Source organism: Mauremys reevesii, unplaced genomic scaffold, assembly GCF_016161935.1.
Source record: "Mauremys reevesii isolate NIE-2019 unplaced genomic scaffold, ASM1616193v1 Contig7, whole genome shotgun sequence".
Classification (NCBI taxonomy): domain Eukaryota; kingdom Metazoa; phylum Chordata; order Testudines; family Geoemydidae; genus Mauremys; species Mauremys reevesii.
In genome coordinates this window covers 432890-455798 of record NW_024100884.1, presented here as the reverse complement: position 1 = coordinate 455798, position 22909 = coordinate 432890, and the positions used below count along the sequence as shown (strand labels likewise).

At 48.4% G+C, this 22909-nt stretch overlaps 1 protein-coding gene across 1 annotated transcript in view; it reads right to left on the bottom strand.

The window, feature by feature from the left end:
- LOC120394625 (butyrophilin subfamily 1 member A1-like) overlaps positions 1-22431 on the bottom strand; it is a 50567-nt gene extending 28136 nt beyond the window's left edge. Inside the window, exons 1-3 of the mRNA XM_039518862.1 lie at positions 22127-22431; positions 14894-15175; positions 3594-3710 (exon numbers count right to left, since the gene is read on the bottom strand). Coding sequence (XP_039374796.1) covers positions 3594-3710; positions 14894-15175; positions 22127-22388 — 661 coding nt within the window. The 5' untranslated portion in view covers positions 22389-22431. The remainder of the gene's footprint in view (positions 1-3593; positions 3711-14893; positions 15176-22126) is intronic.
- Between the last annotated feature and the right edge of the window lie 478 nt (positions 22432-22909).

Sequence of the window (22909 nt, the reverse complement as noted above, 5' to 3'; positions counted from 1 at the left end):
CTCCCCCCCCCCCCCCAGCTCCTGACTGGGGGGATGGAGGATGGAAGTGAGTGGTGGGAATGGGGCGCTGGGCTGGGAAAGGGACGGGGTCTGATTGGCTACATTCTAGGCCAAATCCTGACCCTGTGGCAGGTGCCTGTCTCCTGGCCTTAGTGATACATGGGAACAGCTCCCACTAGGGCCTGGGCAGATGGGGACGGTCCCAGCTAAGAACAGGGTGGAGAGACCTTTCTTTAGCTGGGTGCTCAGGTCAGCATGAGCCAAGGAGGGGTGTGTGGATGGGCCCCTACAGGCGTCACCTCTAAGATCAGCTCTTTCCCACTCGGAGCTCGTCCCCTTGATGTGCCAGCCCTGAGGTACCAACGCTGCTGGAAATGGAGGTAGAGTCATGTCTGTCAGTCACTGCTGAGAACAGCCTGAGTGAGACCATCTTGTGCCCAGTGTGAGCAGGGGCGGCTCTAGGCACTAGCAAAGCAGGCACCTGCATGGGGCAGCCCATTTGCAGGGGTGGCAACCCACGGGGATCCAGAATGAGAGCTGAGAACCAACAGGGGGCTCTGGGAGCTGTAGTTCCTTGGTTAGCTCCCTGCCTATAGAGCCAGCCCTGGAGCAGGGAAAGAACTACATTTCCCAGCATTCCCTTGGCCACTACCAACTGGAAAGGAAGGAGGGGGACCTCATGCGGCAGCGTGCTGTGAGTGGAGAGTTACCCTGTGAGTGGTAGGGATACAATATTTTAACATTCAAAAAACAGGACACGGGGAGGGAGGGTAGCCCCACTCTGCCACCATCCACTCCCTCCAACAGAAACCCCAACCGATCCACACCCCCCCCACCCCGCTCCCTGTCCCCTGATCACCCCCTCCTGGGACCCCTGCCCCAACTGCCCCCCAAACCCCACCCCATCTATGCCTCCCTTCTCCTTGTCCCCAACTGCCCCCTCCTGAAATCACCCCCAGCTTCCCCTGAGACCCCACCCCTACCTGTCCTTTGACAAACCCCTGGGACTCCCATGCCTATCCAACCGCTGCCTGTCCCCTGACTGCCCCCGACCCATCTAACCCCTGCTTCTCCCTGCCCCTGACTATCCCCTGAACCTCCACCCCATCCAACCCCTGCTCCCTGTCCCTTGACTGCCCCCGGAACCCTCTACCCCTTCTCCAACTCCCCAGCCCCCTTCCTGTGCTACTCAGACCAGCGTGTCTGGCTCTGCACAGCGCCAGACATGCTGCTGCATACATGCTGCCATGCTCCCCATGGAGCCACAGGCCCTCCCCCTGTCCAGCACCTGCCTTCCAGATTTGAACACCTCAAAATTCAGGAGTGCTCAAGCTCAGTTTGGGCAGCTGTTACTTCATTTCTCCCAAATCAAATATACTGATCCACTGTAACTTGCTGTAGAAAAAGTAGGATAAAATTGAGCAAGAAATGGTTCCCAGTGGTTATTAGGGCTGGTATTGCTATTTTCAACAGCCATTAGCCTTTTTTTTTGTTCTTTTAAAGGAAAGACAGTGATACTGCACTGGCAAATTCCCCATAGAAACAAAGAGTGGAACAAAAGAATAATAAAGGCACCTCAACTTTTCCTCATTTATGGAGGACAGCCTTATAATATGCATCTAGATATCCTCCAATTACATAAGCTGAAAATTGTTCCACTTTACAGCAGCTCTGTAACCATAAGGGAACCAATCCTGTCTGTGTTTTGTGCACATCCAAAATTCCTGCTGGATGACCCGCCCTGGGAGCGAGTTACCAGTGACCCAGGGCTGCGGCGGAAGGAGGGTGCAGGGGTGTGTGTGTGTGGGGGGGGAGAGCCTGGGGCTGGGGCAGCAGGAGATGTGGGGGGGCACTGGTGGGGGGGAAAAGGGGAGCCCAGGGCTGGGGCAGCAGGGGAGTGCGGGGGGAAGCCCAGGGCTGAGACAGGGGGCAGCCAAAATTTTTTTTTGCTTGGGGCAGCAAAAAACCTAGAGCTGGCTCTGAGTGTGAGCAGCATCTCAGACCAGCTGTGCAAATCCTTAGTGTGTTTGTGTTGTTACAGCATCCTAGCCACAGCTCATCAGGGCAGCTGGTGCAGAGAATTTTCTGAAAGGCCTCAGGAACAAGGCAGTGACAGTTAATTGTTCTGATTGTTTAATGCTTCAAAATGAGCCCAACAGAATTCTCTCTCTCTCTGGGCATATACATGAATTTACATACAACTCAAAGAAGTGTATCCCTGTTATCTAAATGTGTACTCAACCCACATAATGTATCTGTTAACTAAAGCCACTAACCAGGGGTGGCTCTAGGTATTTTGCCACCCCAAGCACAGCAGGCAGGCTGCCTTCGGCGGTATGCCTGCGGGAGGTCCCCAGTCCCGCAGATTCGGCAGCACACCTGCAGGAGGCCCGCCAAAGCCGCGGGACCAGCGGATCCTCTGCAGGCATGCCGCCGAAGGCAACCTGCTTGCCGCCCTCACGGCGACCAGCAGAGCACCCCTCATGGTTTGCAACCCCAGGCATGCAATTGGCATGCTGGTGCTTGGAGCCATGCCTGCTACTAACTAAACCAGTTCACACCTGGTGCTGAAGGTGACAGTTCTAAAGGTGCAGCATCCAGTTCCAGCTTTTGCAAGTACAAAGCTCCTTTCTGCTTCTCTCAATTACCTGCTTCCGTCCCCACTGGGAAATCATTGTAACAGACATTTCCCCTTCCCAATTCTTCCAACACTGGTACATTTCTACATAATTTTCACAGCCCTTCAGGTGAGAACTCTCTGGGTGGAACTCACAGCTGCCTTGGGGGTTTGCACACTCAGATTTGCTCTGCCTGAGGGCTGGTCTACACTAGTGGGGGAGATTGATCTAAGATATGCAACTTCAGCTATGTGAATAGCGTAGCTGAAGTCGAAGTATCTTAGATTGGTTTACCTCTCGTCCTCACGGCATGGGATCAACGTCCATGGCTTCTGTGTCAACTCCGCTACTGCCATTCACGCTGGTGGAGTTCCGGAGTCGATGGGAGCGCTTTCGGGGATTGATATATCGTGTCTAGATGAGATGTGATATATCGATCCCCGAGAAATCGATCGCTACCCGCCGATACGTCGGGTAGTCTAGACGTACCCTTAGTGTAGATAAGTTCTAACCTTTCCATTTGCACAGCCGCTGCTTTGCCCAGCCACAGCTCCTACTCAGAAGCAGAGACGGGGGTAGAGTTGGGCCCTAACAAACCCCTCTCTTCTACTTTGCATTCTGTTTTTCTTCCAAGCAGCCAAGTTCCGTATGTCGGTGCTCTCAGCCCAGCTCACTGAGCCTCATACGGGTGTTTCAAACTGAGCCATGCAGATCCTCCTGGAACAGTTCAGATCTCACTCCAGGATCCCAATTGCATGTGTGAGTCTGAAGGGCTGAAACCACTTGACAATTCTTGGTTCAAACATGATCATAATTTCTTCAGCTCCCTCTTCACCCTCAGCCCAGCTCCCACTGCCTGAAACTCCTCCGAACACTGAATCAAATCCCCTTCATCCCTCTCTCTTTACTTTTGGTTTGGTTTTTAAATCTGTCTGTCTCTCACCATGTTCCCCTCACCCCCTCTCATTACATCACCTTTTGCTTTGCGTTGCCTCCAGAAGCAGTAACTGGCCAGGGCCATGAGAACAGCCAGGAGAGGCAGGATCACCCCCAGAGCCACCGTCCAGGGATTGCCTCGTGGGAAAAACAGCTCTGCAAGAGAAAGTGCCATTGACTAGGGTGCAAACACGTGCAGAATGAAGGCAGGATACTGTGACAGTGGTGACTATTTACAAGACTCTCACAGGGAGATGTGGCTGCTTTGTGCTTTACTATTAAGCCAATGGAAGCCCAAGCTTTAGCTTGGTTACTGAACATGGTTAACTAATGGGAGGGGGTGTGTTGGGGATAGGAAGGAGGTAGGGTGCAGCTCCATTATGCTACACCTATCCCCCACTGGCATAAGCTCAAGAAGTCCCTAGGTTGCTCTAAGTGATCCCAAGGCTACAGATTGGGGTTCAGCTTCACAGGAGAGTCTGGCCCAAAATATGTTAATGGAGGATTTTAATAAAAACAAAACTTGAGCCTATAGATTCAGAGTAAAAATTCCTCCAGAGTCCTCTTCCCTGGGCCTTGGGGAAATGGCTGACTAGAGGGCCCTTTGCTAAGTGGTTAGTGGTTGTTGCGTCTCGGTGCCTCTCAGGCGGGCACGGACAGAACCCAACAATCAATGTGATTGGTAGCAAAGTCATTTATTTCTCTCCAGCATGCTCTTATATACAATTATGGCAGGCAATCAAGCAATTGCTAATTGGTTAATAAGATACACACAGGCACAGCTATAACTTCATAGGGTAATTATCATCCTGTACAACTTTCTGATTTATTATCCTGTTTACTGCCTACTGGCAGATGAGAACCAGCCCAAGGCCAGCATCTCACTACACAGCTCACAGCCTAATTAGCCCGTCCTTGAAGCCTAAACAACTCAGCTTCTCACATTCCCATCTGCCAAATTAGCAAAACATTCCCACAAGTGGTGTATATTGAAAATTGTGTAAAAAAAAAAAAAAAAAAAAAAAAAAAAAAAAAAATTACATGCTGACACTTGAAATCCTGAGGGGATTCCTGGTCCTGCTGGCAGGCTAAAGGGCTCTTTTGGGAGCATGCATCTGGGTCCTCTGCAGTCAGTCTGCAAAGAGCTAGCCTAAAGCAGGGTGGGTTTGGTTTGGCCCCGCTGCCTTAGGGAGCAGCCTGCTTTGTCTCTCTCTGTATTTGGCTGTGGCGTGTTAGAGTTCTGGGTTCTCAGAAATAAAACAGTGCTACATTGCAGCCTTTTGGGACGAGTGTTTGTGTGTGGTTTCAACTCTGTGTGCTGTGAACATAACAATTAGGTAATACTGGGCATATCATAGACTAACCATCAATGCAGCACTATGAGACCTCAGGTGAATAGTGCTTTACAGATGCAACTTTTTTACTATTACAGTGAAATATTCATTCAGTATTAACCAAGTTATTTGGTAGAAGATAATACATAAAATCGCAACCTTTTATTCTAAAAATTAAGATGCTCCTAGGTAAGAATTTGTTTTAGCCAATTTTGGACCTCAACTTTTATTGCTGGTATTTTCAGATATATTCTACGTAGCAATGCTCAGACCATATCCAGGGCTCTCTTCTGCTGTTTAGGAAAAATGACTTAATTAGCCAGACTTTCATAAATACTCGGCACCCAGCAGCTCTCACTGAGAACAAAGGAGAATTCCCTCCCCCACCCTCACTGAGAACTGTGGTCACACAGAGGGAGCAGTTAGACACAGACATAAATACTCCTGCTGGAAGGTTGCAGTGTAACACAACTTTGTCTTAGAATCCAGAACCTTAACACACAAGAAACGTTAAAACAGGAGAGGGAGGCTGTTGTATCCTTGGGGGCAACAGTTATAGGAAGAAATCACTGGAGACACAGATAGCTGTAACCCTTAAGAGCGCCATTTATTGCCCCACGCTGCCATAGCAACAACAAGGTTCTATTACCACAACTGACTACACAACATATTCCTCCCCCCCTTAATGAGAACATCCCCTAACTAAAACAAACTCTAAACTAGAGAAAGAGGGTAGACTGCCTCCATTCCCGGCTAAACCCTGGGGATTATTTTGCCCCGTAACTGTGGGTTCGCCCTAGCTAAAGATCCAGCTGATGAGGAGGCCTTCTATCTCTAGGTGGATTATGGCAGACTTCTGGTGTTGTTGCACTCGAAAGTGTCTTGGGCGCAGGCCTGACAATGGGCTCAGGGTTCATAGGGTAATGGGTGAGGATGTGGTATCAGCTCGTTCTGGGCAGAGGGGTATCTCTGCTGCCAGCAGTAATGGAGGGGGAAAGTCAGGAACAGGTGACTCTTGATTCGGTGTCTCAACGGAAGTGGTGAAGGCAGGCAACTCAACTGAAGATGTGTCCTGAGGACTGGTATGACCTGGCAGCAGCTGATCAACATGTCGCTGCCAGTTGTGATCCTCTGTAGTCCGGACTGTGTAGGAAACAAGCCCTGTTTGAGCGATGATGACAGTGGCAGGGACCCATTTAGCTCCAGAGGTGTAATTCCAAGCCAAAACCGGCTGTCCCAGGCTAAAGGTTCGGTCTTTTGCTCTGGGTGCATTCCTGATGACTTGATCCTACTGCTGATGTCCCCCAGTTTGTTGGGGTTCAGAAGGTTTCAGCAGATCAAAGCAAGTGCACAGCTGTCATCCCATCATTAGAAAGGCCAGGGATGCCTTGGTTGTAGCATGAGATGTGTTTCTGGAGAATAGTAAGGTGTCCAGATGCTTTTGAATGGATAATTGTCCCCCTACTGATTTCAAAGCTTGTTTCATTGTCTGCACAAATCTTTCAGCTAATTCAGTGGTCCCCAACCTTTTTGGAGGGCAGGCGCCAACCGAAGGACCACTGCGGCGGTGGAGCACCCACCGAAATGCTGCCGAATTTCGGCAGCATTTCAGCGGCGATGCCTCTCAATGATGCCACTTGCCATTGACAAGTGACGTCATCGAGAGGCATCCCCACCGAAATTCGGGGGCAACGCCTCTCGCTGACATCACTTGTCGACGGCAAGTGGCGTCAGCGAGAGGCATCCCTGCCTAAATGCCGGCGGGTGCTCTCCTGGGGGCCAGGACACGGGAGCATTAAGAGTTAATCCATTGGTGGATGGATGATATGTGATGTATCCCATTTGCCTTCATAAAACTTTGAAACTCCTGAGAGATGAACTGCGGTCTGTTGTCGCTCACAAGTTGTTCTGGTAGACCAAAATGACTAGAGTCCATGTAGTTTTTGGATAATACTCTCTGCAGTAGTGGACTGCATTATAGAGACTTCTGGCCATTTAGAATGGGCATCTACTGCCACCAAGAACATGCTTCCTTCAAGGGGGCCAGCGAAGTCAACGTGAATAAGTTTCCATGGGTTTTCAGGCTAGTCTCATGGGTGTAGGTGTGCCCACTGGGGTGCATTCCTCACACCTTGACATGAAATACAAGCTCTTACCTTCTCTTCAATAGCACTGTCCAATCCAGGCCACCAAAAATAGCTTTGTGCAATGTTCTTCATGTGCACTATTCCACAGTGACTGGAATGTAGCTGTTCTAACATCTGTGATCTCAGTGGTGGTGGGATAATGACACGTCTCCCCCACAACAAACAACCAGATTGGATCGATAACTCCTCCTGGACATGTAGGTAACAAGGTCGGGTGAGACTGGAGAGGTTCATCGAGATGTTCCATGCATCACCAGGTCCACAACTTGGGACAATACTGAGTCAACTCAAGTTGCTTTCTTTACCTGAGGAGCGGCGATGGGTGTATTCTCTACCTGTTCAAAGTAAAATATTTCCTTCTGGGCAATATCTTGATGTTTGACTGGCAAAGGCAGTCGTGAGAGACCATCTGCATTGCCGTGCAGAGTGGATTTCCGATATTTGATTTCATATGTGTGTGCGGAAAGCAACCATACCCAACTTTGCATATGACTGGCAGCTAATGGGGGAATGCCTGTGTGGGATCCAAAAATTGAAGTCAGAGGTCGATGGTCTGTGAGAGGAGTAAACTTCCATCTGAACAGGTACTGAGGAAACTTCCAAATTCTGAAAATGATTCCCAATGCCTCACGTTCAATTTGGGCAGTTAGTTTCTGCTTTGCTTAGAGTGCGTGAAGCAAAAGCAATAGGTCTCTCTTCTCCCAAAGACATAATGTGTGACATGACTGCTCCCACACCATAAGGGGATGCAATCACAGGCCAACTGTACGGGTAAGGATGGATCAAAGTGCATCAGAACTTCAGAATTTAGCAGTGCATCCTTAGCTTTGTTAAATGCAACATCACAGGCTTCAGTCCACTTCCAGGCCTTGTTCTGCCCAAGGATTTTATGAAGTGGTTTTAGCAGAGTGGCTAACTGTGAGATGAACTTTCCATAATAGTTCAATAGTCCTAGAAATGAGCAAAGCTGGCCAAGTGCTGGAGGAACCAACTAGGGGCAGAGCTCTTCTTGACCTGCTGCTCTCAAAGCAGGTTAGTAGGGGAAGCAAAAGTGGATGGAAACCTGGGAGGCAGTGACCATGACATGGTCGAGTTCGGGATCCTGACACAAGGGAAAAGGAGAGCAGCAGAATACGGACCCTGGACTTCAGAAAAGCAGACTTTGACTCCCTCAGGGAGCTGATGGGCAGGATCCCCTGGGAAAAAAACATGAGGGGGAAAGGAGTCCAGGAGAGCTGGCTGTATTTTAAAGAATCCTTATTGAGGTTGAAGGAAAAAACCATCCCGATGTGTAGAAGGAATAGCAAATGTGGCAGGTGACCAGCTTGGCTTAACAGTGAAATTCTTGCTGATCTTAAATGCAAAAAAGAAGCTAACAAGAAGTGGAAGATTGGACAAATGACCAGAGAGGAGTATAAAAATATTGCTCAGGCATGCAGGAGCGAAATCAGGAAGGCCAAATCACACTTGGAGTTGCAGCTAGTGAGAGATGTTAAGAGTAACAAGAAGGTTTCTTCAGGTATGTTAGCAACAAGAAGAAAGTCAAGGAAAGTGTGGGCCCTTTACTGAATGAGGGAGGCAACCTAGTGACAGAAGATGTGGAAAAAGCTAATGTACTCAATACTTTTTTTGCCTCTGTCTTCACAACCAAGGTCAGCTCCCAGACTGCTGTACTGGGCAGCACAGTGTGGGGAGAAGGTGACCAGCCTTCTGTGGAGAAAGATGTGGTTCAAGACTATTTAGAAAAACTGGATGAGCACAAATCCATGGGTCCAGATCTAATGCATCCGAGGGTGCTAAAGGAGTTGGTGGATGTGATTGCAGAGCCATTGGCCATTATCTTTGAAAACTCATGGTGAACAGGGGAGGTCCCGGATGACTGGAAAAAGGCTACTGTAGTGCCCATCTTTAAAAGAGGGAAGAAGGAGGATCTGGGGAACTACAGGCCAGTCAGCCTCACCTCAGTCCCTGGAAAAATCATGGACCAGGCCCTCAAGGAATCAATTCTGAAGCACTTAAAGGAGAGGAAAGTGATCAGGAACAGTCAGCATGGATTCACCAAGGACAAGTCACGCCTGACTAACCTAATTGCCTTCTATGAGGAGATAACTGGCTCTGTGGATGAGGGGAAAGCAGTGGATGTGTTATTCCTTGACTTTAGCAAAGCTTTTGATATGGTCTCCCACAGTATTCTTGCCAGCAAGTTAAAGAAGTGTGGGCTGGATGAATGGACTATAAGGTGGATAGAAAGCTGGCTAGATCGTCGGGCTCAACGGGTAGTGATCAATGGCTCCATGTCTAGTTGGCAGCCGGTTTCAAGTGGAGTGCCCCAAGGGTCGGTGCTGGGGCCAGTTTTATTCAATATCTTCATGAAGATCTGGAGGATGGTGTGGACTGCACCCTTAGCAAGTTTGCAGATGACACTAAACTGGGAGGAGTGGTTGATACGCTGGAGGGTAGGGATAGGATACAGAGGGACCTAGACATATTAGAGGACTGGGCCAAAAGAAACCTGATGAGCTTCAACAAGGACAAGTGCAGAGTCCTGCACTTAGGACGGAAGAATCCCATTCACTGTTACAGACTAGGGACCGAATGGCTAGGAAGCAGTTCTGCAGAAAAGGACCTAGGGGTTACAGTGGATGAGAAGCTGGATATGAGTCAATAGTGTGCCCTTGTTGCCAAGAAGGCTAACGGCATTTTTGGCTCTATAAGTAGTGGCATTGTCAGCAGATCGAGGGATGTGATCATTCCCCTCTATTTGACGTTGGTGAGGCCTCATTTGGAGTACTGTGTCCAGTTTTGGGCCCCACACTACAAGAAGGATGTGGAAAAATTGGAAGGAGTCCGGCATAGGGCAACAAAAATGATTAGGGGGCTGGATCACATGACTTATGAGGAGAGGCTGAGGGAACTGGGATTGTTTAGTCTGCAGAAGAGAAGAATGAGGGGGGATTTGATAGCTTTCAACTACCTGAAAGGGGGTTCCAAGGAGGATGGATCTAGACTGTTCTCAGTGGTAGAAGATGACAGAACAAGGAGCAATGGTCTCAAGTTGCAGTGGGGGAGGTTTAGGTTGGATATTAGGAAAATCTTTTCCACTCAGAGAATGGTGAATTACTGGAATGGGTTACACCACCTCCCTAGGTATCTCCTTCCTTAGAGGTTTTTAAGGTCAGGCTTGACAAGCCCTGGCTGGGATGATTTAGTTGGGTTTGGTCCTGCTTTGAGCAGGGGGTTGGACTAGATGACCTCCTGAGGTCCCTTCCAACCCTGAGATTCTATGATACTAACCTTTTGAGGAGGGGAAGCCTCCACAATAGCCTTAACTTTTTTACAGGGGTCTTACGAAGACCCGTAGCATCAATGATGTGTCCCAAATATTCAACAGAGGGCTGGAATAATTCTTTGCGAACTCGTAGTCCATACTCTTCCAGTCTTTGTAGGCAGGGGCGGCTCTATGAATTCGGCCGCCCCAGGCAGGGCGGCGCGCTGCGCCGCTCACGCTGCCGGGCGCCGGTCCCGTGCCTCCATGGGTTCTCCCGCAGACGTGGGTGCAGAGGGGCCACTGGTCCCGCGCCTATGGTGGAGCTTCCGCAGTCATGCCTGCGGGAGGTCCACCTGAGCCGCGGGACCAGCGCCCCCTCCGCAGTCATGCCTGCGGCAGGTCCGCTGTCCCGCGGGTCGGGTGGACCTCCCGCAGGCATGACTGCGGGAGGTCCGCCGGACCCGCCTGCCACCCCTGCCGGCAAATGCCGCCCCACGCGCGTGCTTGCCGCGCTGGGGTCTGGAGCCGGCCCTGTTTGTAGGGCAGACTCTACATTCTTTAGATGATCCTCCTCATTCCTTCCATTGAACAAGATGTCGTCCAGATAGCACTGGAGTCCTGGCAAGGCACACAAGATCTGGACCATAGCCCTCTGGAACAGGGAGAGAGCAGACATTATTCCGAAGGGTAGGTGACAGTATCGATAAAGCCCCTTATGTGTCACAATAGTCAACAGCTCTTGGGACTTTTCATCGACGTGCATCTGTAAATACGCTTGACTCAGATCAATCATATAAACTTTTGTCCCCCAGCCAGGCCTGCGAAGAGGTCATTGTTGCGGGTATTGCTCTGCACACTGTTAGGAGATAGATATTCAGGCCTGTCTGCAAAGGCCTATACTTTAAGAATTTAGGTGTATTCTTATCACGTAGTTAGTTATAGAGGTATAAAAGAAAGAATCAAGATCACTGTCTGTGTAATGGCCTTCTCTTACTGTGACAGGCTTAGGCCTTCAGCTAAGATGTAGTTACACTTCCCAGCTTATGGCTGCCTACGGTCACATCCTCACATTCCAAACTAGTCACATTGAAATAAGGTGCTATTGAGCTATTAAGAATATCAAGACAGGAATGTATTCCTAATCATCTCCAGAGAAACGGAAGAGCCTAGAAGATAGCATCCTGTCTGGCAAGAACTCACTTATCAATAGACACAGCTGGAAAACCCTTATGTCTGTATAGATGTAGTTGTAAAATCCTCACTTCTGTATTGTTTTGTATGTTTATTTGCATGGTCTCTGTCTGGTTCTGTAATTGTTTCTGTCTGCTGTATAATTAATTTTGTTGGGTGTAAACCAATGAAGGTGGTGGGATATAATTGGTTAAATGACCATGTTACAATATGTTAGGATTGGTTAGTTAAATTTCAGTAAAATGATTGGTTAAGGTATAGCTAAGTAAAACTCAGGTTTTGCTATATAGTCTGCAGTCAATCAGGAATGGGGTGGGGGTGAATGGGAATAGGGACTGAGGATGGGGGAATTAAAATCATGTCTTGCTAAAGGGGAAAATGGGAACGGGATGGGAACAGGAACAGGGACACAGGCAAGGCTCTGTGGTGTCAGAGCTGGGAAGGGGGACATTAAGGAAGGAAACTGGAATCATGCTTGCTGGATGTTCACCCCAATAAAAATCGAATTGTTTGTGTCTTTGGACTTCGGGTATTGTTGCTCTCTGTTCATGCGAGAAAGACCAGGGAAGTGAGAGGGAGAAGGGATAAGCCCCTTAACACACAACACTAGGTTAACAGTGACTTTAAAATCACCACAAATCCAGAGGGAGCCTTCTTCACTATTGGAAGGATAAGAGTTGATCATGGGCTATGGGTAACTGGTATTATGGGTAACCTCCATTTTTGACCAGGTGCTCTAGTCCACTTCAACCTTTGACCTGATGGCATATGGCACAGTTCTGGCTTTCAGATATTTTAGTTGACTGTCAGGTTTAATGTTCAATGTCACAGTGATTCCCTTCATACTTCCCAGATCCTCTCCAAAAACAGCAGCATGTTTCCTTAGTATAGCGGGCAGACTGGTTTCTTCTGTAGTCATTCAGTGCACTTCTGGTCAGTTCAGCTGGATCTTCCTAAGCCAAGACCTACCCATTAAGTGGCAGTTTAGCCGTCTGTCCATTGAGCTCCACCTTAACATCAGTAGTGCCCAACATGGGCGCAGCTTCTCCCGTAGACGTCTTCAGAACAGTTTTTTTTGCCTTAAGTGGAAGATGCTGTAGCTTTTCTTTATACACAGTCTCGGAGACCAGCAAGACAGCTGCACCGGTGTCCAGCTCCATGAGTATAGGTTTGCCATCCAACAATGGGGTTACCCAGTATTCATATGAACCCACTGCCAAAGACAAAACATGGAGTGGCTCTTCTTCTTGTAATGAGGTGTCTCCTTGGTCATCCTGGGTCTGCTCTAGGGTATGCAGGGTTCCCTTTTTGGTCAGCCAGATCACAGGCCTCTTTTTTTCTTTTGTTTACAGGCATACTCAGTGAATGTGTCCCTTTTTGCCACAGTGTCAACACACCAGGTCCTTACACCAGCATTCTGATTCATGGTGACTTGGCTTACCACAGTGGTAACATTCCTGACTCCGCAGTTTTGTGGGTTGGTTCTTGTGACATCTTATGCACCCAAGGGGATGCACCAATGTATTGCACCTCCTTTGTTGCCAGTTCCGTGGAGACCACAACATCAACAGCTTTCTGTAAGATAAGCTGAGCTGCTGTCAATACGCACTTCCATATAGCTTCGCTGTGCAGGCCACACACTAACCTGTCACATAGGACATCTTTTAATATCTCCTTATATTCACAGTGTTCTGCTAGCTTTTTCAAAGTTGCTACAAATTGTACAACTGTTTCGTCTTCTTTCTGGTCTCTTTTGTGGAACCTGTATCTTTCAGCAATTACCAGTGGTTTTGGAGAAAAATGGGACCCTAGGATTTCCACAGAGTCACTGTAAGATTTAATCACTGGCTTAACAGGGTGTAGTAAGCTGTGTAGCAGGGAATAGGTTTTAGCCCCTACAACACTTAAGAACATTGGCACCTTCTTCTCTTCTGTAATGTGATTTGCAATAACAAAAAGCTCAAAACGCTCAGTATATAGGTGCCATTGCTCTATAGTCTCCTCAAAAGGTTCCAGTGGCCCTGTAAGTATAGCCATGGTTTTAGTTTCAGGTTGCACAGTCAGTGCAAACAAGCCAGTTCTCACCCCCTTCCAGCAGCAAAAAGGTTTTTTTTTTTTTTTTTTTTTTGTACCTTGACTTCTATTTCCTTCTGTTGCTGGGGCAGCACAGACATTCCATCCTCGTCACCATGTTGTTGTATCCTTGGGGACAACAGTTTTAGGAAGAAATCACTGGAGATACAGAGAGCTGTAAACCTTGGAGCAGCCATTTATTGCCATACACTGAACTAACCAAAAACCAGCCAAAACTGGTTAGGCTATCCCCAAATAATCTAAATCAGTTGCCATAGCAACAACAAGGTTCTATTACCACAACAACCAAACACACAACAGGGGCTGCTCCTTAAGGCAGTGGGCACAACTCACCCCACCCTTGCTTTATGTCAGCTTGTCTATAGGCACAGATAGTGCACGGCAGACTGGGGTGTAAATCCACCTTGCACTAGCCTGTTGTGCCCTAACTGGCTGTGTGCACCCTGCTGCACTGCACTAAAAGTTCCCTGGTGGACCTTGATCTCTTCTTTCAAAGTGGGGCAGATCAAAGCTCACTATGGAGTCGTTAGTGCATGTAGCAGGGTCCACATGGACAGTTAGTGTGTGGCAGGCTAGTGAGGCAGATTTACACCCCAGCTTGCCACAGGAACTAACTGTTCCTGTAGACAAGCCCTGATTCTGCTCCCATGCTTTGCTACAGAGCCTTCTGGCCTGCTAACAGGACCTGGAAACCCCCAACTCCTAAAGTGGCAGCTTGCAATTCCACCACAGTTCTCAGTTCAGCTCAAAAACAAAGGAGAATTCTCTCCCCATCCCACACTGAGAAGAAGGATGATTGCTGGGTACTGAGCTGTTATGAAAATCTGGCCAATGGTGGCCCAGCCTTCAAGGTGCTAAACACCCTCAGCTCCTACTGGAGTCAATGGGTATATTTATATTGCAATTAGACACCCGCAGCTGGCCTGTGCCAATTGACTCTGGCTCAGGAGGCTTGGGCAAAGGGGCTGCTTAATTGCAGTGTAGACCTTCAGGCTCATACTGAAGCCTGAGCTCAGGGAACCTCCCACCTCACAGGGTCCTAGAACCCGGTCTCTAGCCCAAGCCTGAATGTCTACACTGTCATTTAACAGCCCCTTAGCCTGAGTCAGCTGGCACAGGGCACCAGCAGGTGTCTAATTTCAATGTAGACATAGCCAAAGAGAACTGAGGTTGTTCAGGACTTTCCAAGATGTGCTCAGCACCTTGAAGGTTCAGGCCAATAAATAGGAGACACAATGATAAATAATCTCCACTCATGTCTGCAGCATCTCGGTCTATCCATGTGTGGCACGGACGGGCACTGACCTGCTATGGAAATCACTGACTCTCTCTCCTGGTTGAGTCGGGGGTTCCTGACAAAGCAGGACACTTTCTGGCTGGACTCTTCTGTTAGAACAATGACAATCTCTGTTTGAAACAGGCCATTGGCCTCTGGGGATATTTCTTCAGAGGCTGATGGTAAGCGCTGCCCCTGGTGATCTCTCCAATGAGCCTTGGGCTGTGGGTACCATCCGGCTGATCGACACACCACCCGGATCCCTCCATCCTGATGTCCCACCACAGAGATGACAGGAGCAGAGCCCAAATCTACAGAAGAAATAAATGAACTTGTGATAATCTGACAGTGCCCAGTAATGAGCCAAAAGCTTTATTACACTGTTATCAAAAGCCATTTCCTGTTAAACTAATAATCGAGTGTGAGTCCACGAGTGTAGTTGGTCAGTTAATCTGGCCAGATTCATATTTGATACACCCTAAAATTAATATTAATATCAGTGCTTTTCTTTGCACAAATTTGCTTCAGTTTAGTTAAACTGGTTTAATTAATCAAGTGCAAATTCCAATGTGGATACTCTTAAATCAAGAAGGAATTAACTCACGCTAAATCAATATAACCCATTTCCAAACCCATTTAAGTTTCCATAGAGAGGTTTTCATTAGTTCATACGTATGTGTAAGCAGAGTCAGAATGAGCTCTCCCCTAACATCTGGTGGTGAGCTGTGGAAAAGGACTTCAGCGACTGATCTCATTTGCATGGGCACACCCAGCCTGCCTAACATGATGCTTGCCCAAATGGTCACTTTGGCTGCTGTGGGATCCCCAGTCTCTTTGTTATTGGGGCAGGAGTAATAAAGGGTTGCTATCCTGGTTGAGTGAATCAAAGATAGCAGAACTGTACTTGGCATTTTCTGACCGAGCGACTCACCCTCAACTAAACAGCATTTCCTAGACAAGGGACATAGATTCCAAAGCCTGATGAATTGAGAAAGGGTGGGGGGTAGTTATACCTTGGGGCTTGACCCAAAACATGATTTTCATCTGTTCTCTTTCTACTGTTTAACAGAGCTAATTTAGACTTAATTAAGAGTTTAGTTATATGCTATAGATCTGAAATCACTGATACCTAGGTCTAAGCATTAGATCTACTTTGGGCTAGGGGCTCTGATGCAAGAAGGCTATCCCATATGCACTAGTAGTGAGGTTCCAGCATTCTTGTTTCCAAAGAGGATAGAGCTAGGCTGTTCTTAGTGGTACTAGATGATAATGGTAATGGTCTCAAGTTGCAGTGGGGTAGGTTTAGATTGGATATTAGGAAAAATGTTTTCACTAGGAGCGTGATGAAGCACTGGAATGGGTTACCTAGGGAGGTGGTGGAATCTCCTTCCTTAGAGGTTTTTAAGGTCAGGCTTGACAAAGCCCTGGCTGGGGTGATTTAGTTGGGGATTGGTCCTGCTTTGAGGAGGGGGTTGGACTAGATGACCTCCTGAGGTCCCTTCCAACCCTGATATTCTATAATTCTATGATTCTATGATATGTCCTTGGTGAATCCATGTTGACTGTTCCTGATCACCTTCCTCCCTTCCAAGTGCTTCAAAATGGATTCCTTGAGGACCTGCTCCATGATTTTGCCAGGGACTGAAGTGAGTTTGACTAGTCTGTGGTTCCCTGGGTTCTCTTTCTTTTCTTTTTTTAAAGATGGGCACTATATTTGCCTATTTCCAATTGTCCGGTACCTTCCCCAATCACCATGAGTTTTCAAATATAATGGCCAATGGCTCTGCAATCACATCAGCCAACTCCCTCAGCACCCTTGGATGCATTAAATCTGGACCCATGGACTTGTGCATGTCCAGCTTTTGTCAATAGCCCTTAACCTGTTTTTTTTCATCACTGAGGGCTGCTCACCCCTCCCCATACTGTGTTGCCCAGGACAGCAGTCTGAAGGAAATGCTGGGTTAAAGTCATGCCTCCCACACCAGATCACACTTGGACTTTTTTAGTATTGACAAGATAAACTGAAATAAAATTATCTTAATCTGAAACAAGAGTTGTGTACCTTAACCAGGTGCGAATTCAAATTGATTTCACTATAGCAGTGTCAGTGTGTGTGCAGAGAGGCCCTCAGGGAGTTGGGAAATTTCACACAGACCAGCCTAGAGAGAAAAACAACCTCCCAGGGGAAACAGAGAAGGGACGGATGTCTGGAGCCTTCCCCAGGGGATTCTTGCCCAGAAGAGCACAGGCTACTGTGTCTTCTCCCAGCAGGAGTGTGACTCACAAGGCTTTGGTCCAACAGACTCATGGGAAAGGCCCAAGAGCCACAGACAAGAACTGAGGTTAAAGGGCCTATGGTGGACATTATATGTAACCCCCCATCCCATCCCCCGTGCTTCTGTGGCTGTTCCTTTTAAACAGTTCACTGCTTCCAGCTAGTCAGGGATTAGCAAGTGTAAGGTCTGGGGACTTTTCCTGCAGCCACATTAGGAGAGCAGCAGCCATGAGCCAAGAAGCAGAAAGTCCCATCCTCACATTCCATCTAAATTACATCAAAACAATGTAATATCAAGCTGTTAAGGAGGCGATCCTGTCCTAATAGTGCCCACCATCACCAGATAAGCAAGGAATCTCTTAAGATGTTTAAAGAAAACTTTGCCTGATGGCCTCCTGTCCGGCAAGGAATCACTTATCAATAGTTGTGGGTGTGAAACCTCTACTTCGTTATTGTTTTGCCTTTATTGCCCCCACTGCTCTATTGTTTATCTGTCTGGTTTCTGTCTAGTTCTTTGATTGTTTCTGTCTGTTGCATAACTAATTTTGCAAGATTTAAATCAACCAAGGTGCTGGGGTATGATTGGTTAAAGAATTGTTTCACAGTATGTTAAGACTGGTCAAAGAATTAGTTTGTAATATTTTAGTAAAATGATTGGTTAAGGTACAGCTAAGCAGGACTCAAGTTTCACTGTGTAACCTGGGGTCCAAGAAGGAACAGCAGAAGGAACAGAAGAATAAGAATAAGAAAAGACCTGGAAGAAGAAGAAAGAACTTGCCTGTAAGACACACCCCAAGAACAGAGCTGCTACAAATTCTCTGCATGACTGTGATGGGCAGCAACCAGATTCCAGACAAGACTGACCTTGCCTGGCCAACAGGGAAAGTCCACCTGCCTAATCAGGATTGGTGAGCATAGTATTGTATGCTTAGCATGTGTATTCTGCTCCGTAATTGTTAATAAATAGAGGGTGAGGATATTACTGTGTAAGGCTCTTTCACTGCTAAAAGCCCCCACAAACCCACAGAAGAGTACGCCCTGAGCCCTAGGAACTGGGTAAGGGTGGGGTGTCCTAGAGTGTGCAGGTAACACGGGTGAACAGAGGAAAAAGTTTATGAACCCTTGCTGTATGTTCAGTTGGGCATCTCCAAGGGTGGGGGGCCAATTCCACTCCCAATATAAAGAAAAAAGGTACCAAAGTCTTCAGTTAGTTCAGCCGGACCCAGAGAGCGACAGCCACACCAGAGGGGAAGTGAAGATTTCTGCCCTGAGTGCTGATACTCACAGGCCTGCTTTTACTGATTGCAGTGAGAAGATAACCACAAAGAGACAGATACCAGCCTATTCAAAGAACTGGGCGCTTGCTGCTGGTTCAGCTCATGGCAGTGTGGCGACATTAATGCCAAATCAGCAGTTTAAGTTTTAAATGCAGGATTTGTGGCCTATGAACCATTTGATACTGAAGAAATCTGTATGTTTATGCTAATTTTGTTGGTTCTGTTTGTAAAGTATTTGCTGTATGGATGTAATGATAAGATTGTGTCTAGATTTGTGAGGAGTCCCAGTTAACCCTCAGATTGTCCCCTTATCAACCTAACGATTGTTTCAATGTGGGGCAGCTTTACTCCATTGTGGTGTCTATTCCAAACTGGGTCAACTCAGGGTAGGAGCATCCATTACTGTCAAAATGTGCATATTAATCTCATGTGTTGTTATCCACAGGTGGGAGTTCTGCTGTCAGACCAGACTGAACCCTCTCATTCTCCCTGCAGTAACATGGCATTATAGCGGGTGCTTGTGTAACCAAAGTTTGGTGGATTACGTGTACATTACACAAGGGAATGACCCAGTGATGAGCTGCTAAAATCTTAATAACCGGTTCCCTATAAAAAGTTCTGATTTAAGGGATGTGCCACAGCATGTATTTTTTGTATCAGTAGGGTTACCATACGTCCGTATTTTCCTGGGAGGAATTTTTAAGAACTGAAAAGCCTGACATGTCCAGGAAAATACAGATGTATGTTAACCCTACCTAAAGATGGGCCTGAACTAGAAATGAGCTCCTTTTCACATGTGTGGGTCCCTGCCACTCCCTTGGGGTGTGCTAGGGTGACCAGATGTCCCAATTTTATAGGGACAGTCTCAATTTTGGGGTCTTTTTCTTATATAGGCTCCTATTACCCCTCACCCTCTGTCCTGATTTTTCACACTTGCTGTCTGGTCACCCTAGTGTGCACATGTGTGGGTCCCAGCTGCTCCCTGCCCCCCCCCCCCATTGAAGCAGGTGTGCAGGGTTAGTGCCCTGAGAACTGCAGGGCACCAGTGGACATGGGGCTGACTGCAGACAGGGGTGTGGGGCAGGGCTAGCTGGAGGCAGGGAGTGTGACACGGGCTGGCTGCAACAGGGGCTGGCTGCGGGCAGAGGCTGGCTGTGGGTGGCTGCAGGCAGGGGCTGGCTGCTATGGGCAGGGGGCGGCTGCGGATGGCTGTGGGTGGCTGCGGGCAGGGAAGGCAGGGGGGTGGCTGCAGGCAGGGGCTGCGGGCAGGGGGTGGCTGTGGGCAGAGGCTGGCTGCGGGGGGCTGCAGGCAGGGGGTGTGGCAGGGGCTGGCTGCTGTGGGCAGGGGGCGGCTGCGGGTGGCTGTGGATGGCTGCAGGCAGGGGGTGTGGCAGGGGGTGGCTGCAGGCTGTGGGCAGGGAAGGCGGGGGTGGCGCAGACACTCACATGGGGGGAGCAGCTAGGAGCAGCAGAGCAGCCAGGGACTCACCAGGCAGGAGCCCCAGGGCCAGAGGTCCGAGGAGCAGCAGCAGCAGCAACGGGGAGGCAGCTCACATGGCTCCCTCAGCGCAGCGCCCCCCGGCAGCCGGGAGGAGGAATTACCGGTTCGCCGGCTCCAGCTCACCCCTGGAATGACCTTGTTGTGGTTATAAAATGAACTCTGTGTAATACCCAGTTTGGTAGCTCAGGTTACCCACTTTTAACAGTTATTGTGCTGTGGCTGGAAGGGTTTTAAGTAAAAGTTGATCAGAGTTACTGGCTATGATTGTTTGTCTTACAGTAGTGATTTAGGGGCCCAGCTGAGACTGGGGCCCAGGTGTGTTGGGCGCTGTACACATGGGCAGTGGGTTAACCCTGCCCCTTCCACTGGAAACCCCATGGCAGCCAAGCCCCCTGCACTATAAGAGCAGGCCCCATGTCTCTTATACCCGCTGCCCATGGCTGTACACACATGGTAGGAGACAGTCTGTGCCCTGCAGAGTTTACAGTCTAAACAGGTAACACAGACAAAGGGTGAGAGAGGAAACAGAGACACAGAGACTTGCCGAAGTCTCACGCACAGCTCAGTAGCAAAGGTAGGACTAGAACCCCTGTCCCTTGACACTCAGTCCACTGCACTATTCACCAGGCAACCCTGCCTCTCATTTATTACTGTTCTAGCATGTGTGCATGTTCTTCATATTCTCTACCAACCATGGGGCGCCGCTACATAATCCTGCAGTTTCCTGAGCAGGAACAAGGGACTGGTTCTCCCTTTTATGAACACAGACAAAACCTCTCACCGCACACTGTGCAGCAGGGACAAAGGGTTGAATCAGAAGAGCCGTTTGAAGGAGCTGTGCACTGCTTAACTGATGGGCAGGGAAGCCAAACTCTTCCACTACTTTCACTTACAAAACTAATTAGAAACATAAATGTGACCCCCTTGGGATTTAGAGAGCACGACCCCTTCAAACCTGTGCTGGGGCAAACGAAGGGCTGGGTGTTCCAGGGGAGGAGAGTGGAGAGAGGGAGGGACAGGGTGAGTGTGTCTGTAGATCTGGACAAAAGGGCTACAGCGAGAAGCCCCCCCACAATGACAGTAGCCGAACACTTGCCAAAAGCCCAGGAAGGACAGAGCAGCAGACTGGGGATGTCACAGGATGGGAGCCAGGAGGAGCACTGTGCCAGGTAGGACTCCCCTGAGAAGGACAAACTGGGCCTGGTGAGCAGAGCCTGGTGACTTTCCAAAATGCAGAGAGCGGCTAAACTTAAATTCCTGAAACCCAAGAGATAAAAGTAACGGCACACAGCGCCCCAGCCCTGCCACCTGGACTCTGCCTCCTTGGCTGGCAATAAGCTCTGGGAACGGTTCAGTGAGGGTGGTTCCACAACACATAGGCATGACGGAGACTGTGTTTAGAGCCGCTGTAGTGACTGAGGGAAGGATTAATTTGAGCAGGCTAGCAAAGCTGTCACTGCAATATGAGGAGAGGTGCATGTACCTTGAGGGATCACGTATGTGCCTCATTTCAGTGCTGAGGTCTGTAGGCTGTATCAGTAGAAGTGCACAGAGGTGTCTTCTTGCCAAGCCATGGGGATTGTCAGCAGTCTGGTGTTCGCTGCACCTGACCTAAACCTCATGTCCTGGTTACAGAACTAGCTACACATGTGCCCTTGCTGGTGTCTCTGGCATCTTTAGGGGTCAGGCCTCCTGACTTTACCTGTCCTGGGGAGTGCGGAGAATTCCTCAATTCTCCCATTCTTATACCAGGCACTGGGCTACAGGACTCTGTGTATCAACCACTGTTACCCTGTGGGCACCAGACACAAGCCGAGATCAATCCCAGCTGGTGACATCAGCATGGGGAGGATCAGCTATTCTCTGGTCCCAGGTGTGCACAAAAAAGTTGTAATAACCACAACATGCTAATATTTCCTGCCTTTTTAGGGGTGTTTGTGTATGTCATTAATTCCTTGCTCAAATGAACTCAGTCTTAGCCCACTAACCCTGTCCCAGACTCCACTGTGTCACAGCAAATTTCAAGACAATCTGAGTATGTTTCTGGATTTTAGAGCCTTTAGAAAAAACAGCTGTTAAACAGTAAGCTAGAACCAGAGTAAAGCTACTGGCCCACTATAATGAGACACATCAGGTGGCATTTCACAATGACCCCTTTGACTCCACTTATTACCCTGTTGAAGACATGAAAGTACTACAAGTCACTGACCTGCCACTTGCAGTTCCAATAAAGCTTCTTCATAAGAGACACTGGACTGAAAAAAACACGTGTACTGCTCATCATCAGAGGGTTGGACATTGCGTATTTTCAGGGAAACTTTCCCATCAATGATGTCATCTTTCAAGAGCTCAGTTCTGCCTTGATATTCTGGCATCTGCTCTCCGTACTGATCCTTCCCATCACGGTACACGTGCACCACTGCAGAGTCCTGGGATCGTAACCATCCAACCTCCATGTTTTCAGCGCTCATCCTGGGGGAGAGGTGGCAGGACAGGATGGCCTCCCCACCTAGGGACGCGGTGACTGGACGGTCAGGTCCAGTCACTGTGAACTGTGCTGTGAAATGAGTCAGGGGAAAACTAAAATTAAATTGGAGAGGAACCAAGACAGACAGGAATGTAAGTGCAGCAGGAGGCGTATTGCCAACTTTGAACTGTTCAAAAATCAGGAGAAAGTCCCCCGTGCCCAAATTATGAGATTGGCTTAAAAATAAAGAGATTTTTTTAAAAATCATAAAATTGGTCTCTGCCTTCTGATTTCTGAACCTTTAAAGATGACTTGGGTCACATCTCCAAGTATTTATCTGCACCAAGATGGACAGAAATATACTTTAAAACAAAATGAAAGCTGAGATTCTCAGCTAATCACAGGCCTCCAGGAGATGTGATTTTTAAGAAACCCATCAAATAGCATGAGACTTGTGATAAAGTTCTGCAAGCTGGTAACACTGAGGGGACATCTACATTTTGAGCTGGAGGTGTAATTTCCAGT